This window comes from Doryrhamphus excisus, chromosome 16 (assembly GCF_030265055.1).
Source record: "Doryrhamphus excisus isolate RoL2022-K1 chromosome 16, RoL_Dexc_1.0, whole genome shotgun sequence".
Taxonomy (NCBI): Eukaryota; Metazoa; Chordata; class Actinopteri; order Syngnathiformes; family Syngnathidae; genus Doryrhamphus; species Doryrhamphus excisus.
The window spans coordinates 6,095,252-6,105,123 of NC_080481.1; the positions used below are offsets into that span (position 1 = coordinate 6,095,252).

The 9,872-nt window shown below is 47.8% G+C and overlaps 2 protein-coding genes across 5 annotated transcripts; both read right to left on the bottom strand.

The window, feature by feature from the left end:
* Nucleotides 1-33: 33 nt before the first annotated feature.
* Nucleotides 34-7,371, bottom strand: adnpb (activity-dependent neuroprotector homeobox b). 3 transcript variants are annotated; one of them, XM_058050865.1, is made up of 5 exons: nucleotides 7,110-7,371; nucleotides 6,797-6,971; nucleotides 5,144-5,260; nucleotides 3,770-3,862; nucleotides 34-3,684 (listed from the first exon to the last, which is right to left on the bottom strand). In XM_058050865.1, the coding sequence occupies exons 1-5, from the start codon at nucleotides 7,142-7,144 to the stop codon at nucleotides 913-915; spliced, it is 3,192 nt and encodes a 1,063-aa protein (XP_057906848.1). In that variant the 5' UTR covers nucleotides 7,145-7,371; the 3' UTR covers nucleotides 34-912. The 3 variants fall into 3 exon arrangements, with proteins under 3 accessions (XP_057906848.1, XP_057906849.1, XP_057906850.1); XM_058050866.1 differs by having other exon boundaries at nucleotides 7,086-7,229; XM_058050867.1 differs by having other exon boundaries at nucleotides 6,787-7,216.
* Nucleotides 7,372-7,526: 155 nt separating this feature from the next.
* On the bottom strand, nucleotides 7,527-9,819 carry dpm1 (dolichyl-phosphate mannosyltransferase subunit 1, catalytic). Of its 2 annotated transcripts, none has more exons than XM_058050871.1 (9): nucleotides 9,657-9,819; nucleotides 9,345-9,444; nucleotides 9,223-9,256; nucleotides 9,066-9,142; nucleotides 8,969-8,994; nucleotides 8,791-8,886; nucleotides 8,563-8,631; nucleotides 8,287-8,401; nucleotides 7,527-8,175 (listed from the first exon to the last, which is right to left on the bottom strand). In XM_058050871.1, exons 1-9 carry the CDS (start codon nucleotides 9,785-9,787, stop codon nucleotides 8,071-8,073), a joined length of 753 nt encoding a protein of 250 aa, XP_057906854.1. In that variant the 5' UTR covers nucleotides 9,788-9,819; the 3' UTR covers nucleotides 7,527-8,070. The 2 variants fall into 2 exon arrangements, with proteins under 2 accessions (XP_057906854.1, XP_057906853.1); XM_058050870.1 differs by having other exon boundaries at nucleotides 8,257-8,401.
* Between the last annotated feature and the right edge of the window lie 53 nt (nucleotides 9,820-9,872).

Sequence of the window (9,872 nt, forward strand, 5' to 3'; positions counted from 1 at the left end):
GGAGGAGCCCCCTTCCCCCTCCTGAGTATGGCAACACTCCTCTTTCCCTCCATTTTGTCTTCCAGATGAAGAAGTGGAGGCTGGATGAATATTTCTCAGTAAATGCTGACATTTGCCACATGCAAATATTACACTATGCATTTATATATGACATTCTAAATACAGTCTAACTGCAGCCATTGTGTTTTGTTTTTAAGCACATGGAGAGCTAGATAAAGCGAAAGAATGCTGGACACTTACACCTCACATGTGGGGTTACTATATCAGGAGGTTGCCTCCAGCCACAGCCTTTGCCACCAATGCATTTTTGTTGTGGCGGTAATGAAGATGCTCATCTGTGGTATTGATATGTTGCGCATGAAGAGCTTGAGCTAGCTCTGTTGCGATTTAAAATGTTGGTGTGAAAGCCGAAAGCTGTGCGGGCTGTTTCCAATAAACTATTTATTGATCGCCTATTCCAACAGTGGTCCTGTCAAGTGGATACGAAAATACGAGAAATAAAGAAAAGTAACTTGTCCTGTCCCTAGTGAGGATAAGCGACATCGATAATGGATGGAACCTGTCCTCTGATCTCTCTGGTGCTTTTTTCAGTAAGAAACAATGACAGCACTTTATTGTTGATGCACAACAAATACAGGTTAAAAAATTCAGTGTGGTGGTTACCATCCGGTGGCGTGGGTGGGGGTTGGGGGGGTGAAAGAAGACTTTAGGTAGTTCCTTTAAATGACAAAAAGAATCAAGCAAGATGAAGATGAAGATGACAAGGCTAGCTAGTTTTGTCCTCTTTGTACGCCGCTGTGGTCTCACGTCATTGTGACTGGATGGCTTGTTCTGAGCTCCTGCTTACAAACGTGGTCCTTGTGGAGTCCAGGTGAGGCAGATGTGTTGGTACAGTCCAAAAGAGGTCAGAGGTCACACCTGCTGCTTGCCGCCCCGCCTGGCGGATGAGGGGATGAATTTGGGGATGATGATGGGCAGGGGCACCTGTCCTCCTGAGCTTTCTGTGGACCCAAAGCCATTCTCCAAGCTCTCACCTTCCTCCTCTTCCTCATCCTCCTCATCATCCTCCTCCTCGTCCGTCATGTCCTCTACATCAGAAATCTTCTTAACTTCCGCTGCTCTCTCCTCAGCACTCGGATGTTGGACATTGCCACGGAGACAGAGTGCTTGCCTGGGCTCGTCCTCGCTGTCCGAGTCGATGGCGATGGGCTCGGAGGGTAGGGGGGGTGTTGTGAGCGGCAAGGTGCAGTTGATTGTCTTGGTTTGGTTGGTACATTTGGCTTTTAAGGAGGTGCTGCCACCGCCCACCGTAGCCTCCTTCCGTCTCTGACGGGCTAGTTCCGAAAGCCCCAAGTGGTTCCTGGACGTCCTCCTTTTGCTGGGTCTGGCGTCAAACACGCCCCCCTCTAATGCCAGCTCGTGGCTCACCTGGCCCGCTTCCTCCATGCTGAACCCGAGCAGGACGCCAGGGCGCAGGCTTTCGCACTCCTGCGCACATTTCCTGCGAGTGTTGACGAAGTGGCCGGAGACGTCCGACTTCCACAGCCAGAGCGCAGCCGCCAGCTTCTCCACCTCCCGCTGAGTGGCGTACGGCGCCCGGTTGAAGTAGCGGGTCAAGAAGGCCTTCCTCGACTCGTACGACTCGTTTTCCAGTCCCTTGGGGTCGAGCGCTAGAGAGACAGGTTCGTCCGGGTTTTCCTCAAACTGAATGTTCATATCTCTCGGGTGCGCCCTCTCTCCAGGAGGGCCCCGCCGCCTCCTTTTTGGCGCACTAGCATCTGTGCTGTCGAAGCCGGTCCTTTTGATGGCCTGGCTGCTTCTGGAGGCGTGAGCTGACCTATCTTGGCCGTTGTGAGACTTTCCTACGCCTCGACAGTGGACAAGATGCAAGGTGATGGTGGAGGCCGTCATGTTGCTGGTGTACACCCCCAGGCAGTGAATACACTTGTAGGTCAGCTTCTTTTCCACCGGGTGTACCGTCTGGATGACTTGATGCCTCTCCTTGAGGTGGTGAGCGAGGGAGTCCGAGATGGGACCCTTAAGGATGGAGAAGCAAAGGGGACAGAGGGTCTTTCCTATGTCCCTCTTGTAGGGTACAGCGGCTGCTGGGACATTTTTGATAGGATCCGTTGGTTTGGAAGGGTGCTGAGATAGCAACCTCTTAGTGGACAGCAAGGAGGACGACAGTGAAGGCGGCATGGCCGTGTGGTTTTGGGCGTGAAAGGCCACCGACTCCTCCGGGGCATCTTTCATGTTGTAGGTAGTCACGATGAGCTGAACGTTCTTTGGGTTGCCCTGCTGCAGGGTCAGGTCGAAAGTCAGCGGGGAGTCTGTGCGAGGGCCCACCACCTCATCCGGGTGTGACAGGCGCATGTGAGCCACCATCTTCTCCACGTCGTTAAAGGTGGCGCGGCAGTGCGGGCAGGACAGGCCGTGAATGAGCATGTGGTTCAACAAGGTGTCGCTGGGCAGGTAGCGGTTGCAGTAGAGACACTTGCTGGTGAAGTTGTGGATCTTCATGATGTAGTTGGCCACGGCGGGCACCTTCTCCGCTTTGTGTTCCTTCTCAAAGTGAGAACTGTACACATTCTCTGGGAAGAGCTCATTGCAAATGGTGCAGATCTTCCACTTCTGGGTGAACGATGGGCCCAGGACCGAGGAGGCACCTTTCTTAGCTGTAACTGAGGCAACAGTGGCGGCCGCCGCCTGAACCCGGGCCCCGAGGGGGCTGGACTTGAGGGATGACACGGCGCTGACCACCACTGGACTCCGCAGGCTGCCTCCGGAAAATGGATGCTTTGCCGAGTGAGGCTGCTGAGAAACCTGGGCGTTCCCTGGTAAAATGACCTTCCCCTGTAGGCCTCCAAATGAAAAAGGCTGGTTGGTCCCTGACTTGAAGCCCAGTGACTCGTGTTTGATGCCTGAGAGAAGACTCTGAGGACTGAAGGTTGGCTTTGATGCTGAGGCGACTCGGGCCAGTTGCTGGGAAGCTGAAGGTCTGGGAGTGGCCATGACGGCCCCCTTTGGACCCATCCCAATGATGGTCTTGTCTCCTTGGGTTTTCGAGGGTATCAGGAGGATGGGTTTCGGACGGGGAACGATCACGCTGGTGTGGCCTATCATGGCTGTCACCTGGTAGCCAATCCTCTCATGGTCCTCGATGACATGTTGGACAAGTGCCTCATAGGTTCTGGGGACAAACAGACACTTCTTGCAGTGGATTTGATGACTGTTCACGTTGTTTGTGTTGCTACCCTCTGGTTTCCCGGTGGTGCCGCCATTTTGGGCCTTCTCTCCTGGCTTTGCGATGTAAGGCTGCGCCACCTGCTGGAAGTGTTCCCTGTAGATGTGCTTCCGCACCACGTTGTACAAAGGGTCCCGGTAGGTGCATTTCTTACAGTAATACACCGCCTGCTCCATGCTGTCTCCTGGCCTCTTCAGGAGGCCGTCCTTCATCACGAGGCTGCCGGCCGCCTGGCGCACGGTGTTGCTGGGCATGTGGAAGAGTTTGATGTGTGTCTCCAGCGTCTTCTTGTTGCCGTTGTACGTGCAGTAGGGACAGTTGAGCAGGATGTTGTTCTCGAAGTCTTCGCTGTGGACATTGCGAAAGTGGCTCTTATATGCAGAGAAGTATTTGGAGGAGAAGAGGCAGCCGGAGCAGCAGAAAGGTTTGGAGCGGTAGTCCTGGGGCACAGCAGAAGGAGGCGGGACATCAAGCGTTATTCTTTTCAGACAATGAACATTTGATTTGATGTTTGCTGATACACACTTGGACTTTGGTGTGTGATGGCTCCCACATACACACATCTTCCCAGGAGGTGTGCTTTATGTACACCTCTGGCGGCGTATAGTCCTTAAAGTCCTGACAAGACAACAAAACATTTTTACAATTCCATTTCAAAACCATTTCACAATGGTTCCCAAAAACATCCCCATGTTGCCCATGTTTATCCATAATGTATCACACCTCATCTGTTGCGATGTTGTTTAAACACATGATATATAGTGGGACTGACTGAGTTGATGGCATCCTTTATAACACGCATCCACATCTTCCAGGACAAATTTAGAGCTATTTTGTGAAGCAGGAATTTTATCAGTATCGTCTCAAAACAAAAATAGCATGCATACACATGTAAATATTAGTCAATGACAACACAAGTCAACACTTGATGCACTTTTCCATGAAAACAATGCAAAGCTACATGTCCCTGTGTGAAAAAGTTATTTCCCTTCAAGCTAACATTGGAGCCACATTGGAGGCTTTTCCATCATGAAGCGCCTTTTGAAGGTCATGCCACAGCATCTCAAATGCCAGATGGAATGGGACACCACCCAAAAGGTTCAACCACAGAGTACCCAAAGGTCTTCGGGATCATCAAGATATTTTACCAGCCTTAATGTTTTGGTCTTGGAACTGTTTTTTGCCCAGTGTCTCTCTTATGTTGGACTCATGAACTATGACCGAGTCATGTGAGGCATGCACTTCTTTGGATGTTGTTGTGGGGTCTTTTGTGACCTCTGGGATGAAACGTGGCTGCGTTCTTAGGGTCATTTTGGTCGGCCCCCGGGAAGGTTCATCACAGTCCCGTGTTTTGGCCATTTGTGGAAAATGGCTCTCACTGTGGTTGGCTGTTGGCTGGAGTCCCAAAGCTTTAGAATTGGCTTCAGAACCTCTTCCACACTGATAGATCTCAAATAATCAAAGCACTTTTTCCACACAGGAACATGCAGCTTTGCATTTTTTCTCCCTTCATAATCAAAAGTTTCATTCAAAAGTGCATCAAGTGTTGAGCTGTGTTGTTATTGACTAATATTCCCATTTACATTTTTTTTACATTTGTTTGATCTGAAACAGTGAAGTTTGACAAAAAGAAGATACTTTTTCAGCCCATTGTTTGTATACATTATATACTGTATATTATATACATTGAGGATACGCGGTGGAAAATGAATGAATGTATTTCTAAACATACTTATTTTGCTTTTTATTTTGTTTTTTTACTGACTTTTCCTTTCCCCCAGTTAAAAATCACATGTCATAGCCAATTATGCAACTTTAGCTATATCATCTACCCACCCCAAGCCACCACCACAGGTGGATTGCAGTCCTGCATCAGAACTGTAAGTATTTGTAAAATACCTGGAGGTGGTCTTTGCAGTACTCCAGGCCAATGTCTCCCAGGACCCTCTTGACATTTTTACGAGCTTTGCGCAGACTACCCAGGTTGTTGACGGGGAGCTGGAACATTCTGGCCACCTGGATCAGGGGGAAAAAATGCTCATCATAAGCTATACCACTATAGACGACTACAAGGAGAAACTGTTTTCCTTCCAACCCCCAAGCGAATAAAAAGTGCACTGAACACGTGTTCATGCTAGCTTCATCATATTCACTCAAGAAAAACAACATGATCAAACTTCCACACCTGGAACAGACTGACTGATAGCTGGCGGAGTTGCACTTTAAGGTGTGTAGCAAAGCCCGATGGTTTTTACAAAAGTGGTGGGTGTATCAGACACAACTAGAAAAGCATGCGTTCCAACGCCTCTTCTCTCCAAAGTGGAGCAAAGGAGGGAGGGCGATGATAGATTTTCACCAAATGTGGTGTGGAAAAAGACGTTTTACACTAATGACATCGTTATAAGGCATCCTATACAACACCTTCAACATTCTTAGTGGGTACTCAAGTGTAAAAAGAAGTTAAGCACTGTAAAAAAACCAAAAAAACAAAAAACAATAAAAGTGTATTTTAACTTGGCCGTGTATCCTCAGCAGGCCATGCTGAAACCTTTCGGCCTATTTTTCTCAACAACTGTACCACCTCAGGTGCATTTGACCTGAAAGGCTTGTGTGTGTATGTGTGAGATAGAGAGATCAAAAGAAGGCATTTTATGTCAATCACTCAAGTGCACTCCCACTTGCTTCCGCTCCCTGCCTCTGCCATTGCATGTAGATGGCGCTAGAGAGGCGCTCCATTATGTAAGCCTCCATCACAGAATGGCGCCTCCTATTGAGTCAGCCTCGACAATATGTCTGCAGTGGAGGAAGAGGAGGTGGGGAGGGAGGGTGTGAGGAGGATGGGCTGTGGGGGGTGAGGAAGGGCGGGTTTGCTGAGGATGAGGAGGAAGGGGGGGATGGGATGGGGGAGGTCGGACAGATTGGTTTAAAAGGAAGAGGGGGAGTGGGGGGACGGGGGGGGGGGACGGGTGAGAGAAACAGGGCGGGGAGCAGGAGGAAGAAAGCCAAGGAGACAAGGAGAGAGGCTGCTGAGTAGGAGGGGATGGAGGAAAAGCACCTCCACAGAAGGCCTCCATATTCCACCGTGACCCCAGTCTAGTCTGCTCCTTCAAAGGCTTTATGACGTCACTAAACGCCTTTCAAGTTTGGGATGAACTCTGGGTGACACCTGTGTGCTCTTGCCACCCGCAACCAGGAACAAGACGATGGGTGGATGACAGTAGTGACACCTCCCACTTGGGCTTTTTTTTGCGGGGGTTAACAAACTCCTCCGGTGTCACCTGGCAACTAGAAAGCATGTAGCACTGATCATGTACATAAACAATCGCATCTAGAGATAAACATTAAATAAATGATGCTGATATTGACCAAGAGTCCTGGACAACGTTAGCAGCTAAGCTAAACAACAACAAGGGTTTTAAAACGGCGCGAGCCCGTCTACTCTGTATGACTTGTCCGATAATGGGCGCTTATGTTTAGCTAGCTAGGTGACATTAGCAGCTAGCATGGAAATCAACTATCCCATCATGACAAACATGTTTTACCTGCTCTTACATCCACGGCTGCCGTCAAACTAGACGGAACGCCAGCACTTCCACTGCTGCTTATTCCTCCGGTTTGGTTGCTAAAATCCGTACAGGTGAGCTGCGGTGAATGACGGAGAAAGAGATCCGCCGTCCGTCGGTCGGTGTACACTCCAACTACTCCGGTCTCCCTCGCTCTGCGCCTCCTATCAGCAAACAGGACCACACAAGCTCATGTGACGGCTTAAAACGCCATTCTCCGTGTGAACGTTGGTTGGAAATCAGTCATATTTCTCATGGTTTGTAAGAAGCTAGCGTACATGTGGCGACATTAATAAAGACACCTTGCCCCATTCTTCTCTTGACAGACAATACACATCCAGCCGAGAAAGTGCCCCCATCCAAAATGGCGAAAATAAAAAAGCGGAAGTGACGTAGATCCTTGCTAATTAGCCTACAGCGAGACTCGTTGTCATTTTACGTCGATTTAAGAGTATATCTTATTCTCAGAAAAGGTTTATTTATCATGTTAGAAAGTGGGGCTTTTACTTCAGAAAAGCGTCTGTTGTGTTTTGGGTTCAGAACGTTGGACTGTGTGGGGTAAACAAGATGAACTGCAGTAGCGCCACGCATCCAACGGGAGGCGTCATCTTTAACGCTGTTCTTCAGTGTGGGGCATGCGCACACGCGTCACACAATATACCTCATGAAATGTAGTTCACGGGATGCCAATCACATTCATATCAAATGAAATCAACAGCAAGATTTGACTATTTTAATCTCTAAGAACAATAATAATATGTTAAGATGCTAGTGTAAGTGTGCTAGTGGTGTCTTTGAAAAACATGCATTGTTTACTCCAGAATGATTTCTGTTAGTCCATACTGCACATTGGGAATGATGAGACACAGTGCACCAGGCTGGACAAATGGCCAGCCTCTCAGGCTCTGTTGGAACATGTGTGTTGAGCTTGCATGATCTCCCCGGGCTTGTGTGGGCTTATTCCTCCTCACATTTCCAAAACATGCACACTACACACATTGTATACTGTAAGTTGTCCATGTGTGGCTTTATACGTGTTCTACAGTTGGCTACTGACCATAAAAATACACAGCTGTATACACAGGTCAAACATAGTGTGTGTGTATAGAAAATATTCCATAGATAGACAGATGTACTATGATGAAAGCATGATCTATTTACTACCAACAGGGGAAGCTCTGCAGTCCTTCCACCATCTATTCAGTATGACAGAGTCAGCAGTATTTGTGATACTATATGATGAGTGTACTACGTCCTGGGTTATCATGTGGTGGCAAAAAGTGTAAGCAGTCCTTTTGCAAACGACACAATCTCGTTCCCTCCGAGTTTGGACTCGCCGTAGACGCGATCTACGAAGGAGATGGGAACCTGACAAGAAAAGAAGATGATGAAATATGAATTTTCCATAAAGATTATAACATTTTCCAGACAATATGACAGAGAACTTGCATGTATACTCGGCGTGTGTGTGTGTGTCACCTCTCCGATGGTGTAATTGAGCTGTCTGGCACGGACGATCATCTCCATTTGGAAGACATAACCTCTGGACACGCAGCGCTCCACCAGGCTCTCTAGGACATTCTTCTTGTACAGTCTGATGGACGTAGAAAAGCAACAAGATGTTGTCTAATACAACAGCTGCATCCCAAAAGAAGAATGATAAAGCTGAGTTTCCTTTGTGCTAGTGGACGCCGTCACGAGGCGTCTGTAAAGCTGGAGGTGCTGGAGGTACATTGTGTGAAGAACACGCCTGACCTGAAGCTGCCGGTGAGGTCAGATGCGCCAGGCCTCATCAGCACCTGAGTCAGGAAGTTGGCACCTCGGCTGAGAGAAAAAGACAAACCACAGCTTGTTGGCAGAGATGACACAGATGTCTTCATGTATTTTCTTTTTCCAAACATTTTCTGAATCGACCAGCAAAGTTCCAAAGACGGACAAGTCGATGGCAGTCAAGGAGCTGGCGACTCCTGCCGTATATGTTACCTGATGAGCTTCCTGCGCAGGTCCCAACCGTAGACGCCCCCGTTGCCTCGATATCGAGTGCCAGACACCAAATCGTAATCACCCTCCTTCTGCTTCCTGGACACAAAACATGAAGAATAACAGTGGATTTACCACCAGGACATGCTGCTGACATCATTCCAAGAAATTGAATACTTACTCTATAAATTCTGGGATGAATTTGGGCTGAAAAGTAGAGAGCATCTCAATTAAATCTCAATGCAAATGAAGAGGTCTCCTGGTTTGCAGGCTCTCACATGATGGGACAGATCAGCATCCATGATGATGATGAAGTTTCCACTGGCGTGCTTCATGCCGTGGATGTATGCAGTGCCTTTATATTGGAATTAATATCCATATTTGCTCATGAATGTTCCAAACTGGTGCACTACACACTTATTTTTCTGAACTCACCGAGGCCCAATTTCGACGCCCGTGGTCGAAGAAGCTTGAAGATAAAATTTAAACTTTTATTCCAATAAATGATCTGCGCAATCAATTTGTGTAAGGATAAAAACATCAAACCATAAACTTACTATTTTGTCGTCTCCATAGATTGTTTGCAGTTGTTCCGCCACCGCTAATGTACCATCTGGGCTTCCGTCGTCAATGATGATAATCTCGTATTTGTAACCACTAGTATTTCCATGCAAAGACAATAGTTAGTAGAATTTAATAACAACTTAGCTTGGTAAAGCTGTGTAATGTAATAACCTAAACCTGAATAAAAATGCAATCCTACCATGACATGGGTTGAGCGAAGGGAAGTGACACCTCATCACTGCCTCGCTTTAAGCTAGTAGTATTTAGCGCTAGCTGAGCTACTGTGCAAGTTGACACAAACTTACCTTTCATCAAAATATTTCACCAAAAGCCAAACAATCAAAGGAAGATTTTCCCTTTCGTTGTAAGTTGGCAACAATACTGAATATTTATCCCGGTCGTTTTGCTTGGAGCGTATAGTTTTCCTGCTCGCCATTGCAACACTGCTACGCACCCTGCCGCTGCAGTGTGATAATGAACTTCCGATATAGTACTTTCAGAATAATATACCGTAATGTTCA

Excerpts from the sequence above, each read along its gene's own strand:
- adnpb (XM_058050865.1), bottom strand. The coding sequence starts at position 7,144 with ATGTGTATTGTCTGTCAAGAGAAGAATGGGGCAAG. Across the intron at positions 6,972-7,109 it reads CAAGAGAAGAATGGGGCAAG|GAGGCGCAGAGCGAGGGAGA; the intron begins GTGTCTTTATTA and ends GTTTGCTGATAG. Across the intron at positions 3,685-3,769 it reads CATCACACACCAAAGTCCAA|GACTACCGCTCCAAACCTTT; the intron begins GTGTGTATCAGC and ends GCTGTGCCCCAG.
- dpm1 (XM_058050870.1), bottom strand. The coding sequence starts at position 9,787 with ATGGCGAGCAGGAAAACTATACGCTCCAAGCAAAACGACCGGGATAAA. Across the intron at positions 8,887-8,968 it reads TTCATCCCAGAATTTATAGA|GAAGCAGAAGGAGGGTGATT; the intron begins GTAAGTATTCAA and ends TTTTGTGTCCAG. Across the intron at positions 8,632-8,790 it reads CTGCGCAGGAAGCTCATCAG|CCGAGGTGCCAACTTCCTGA; the intron begins GTAACATATACG and ends TTTTTCTCTCAG.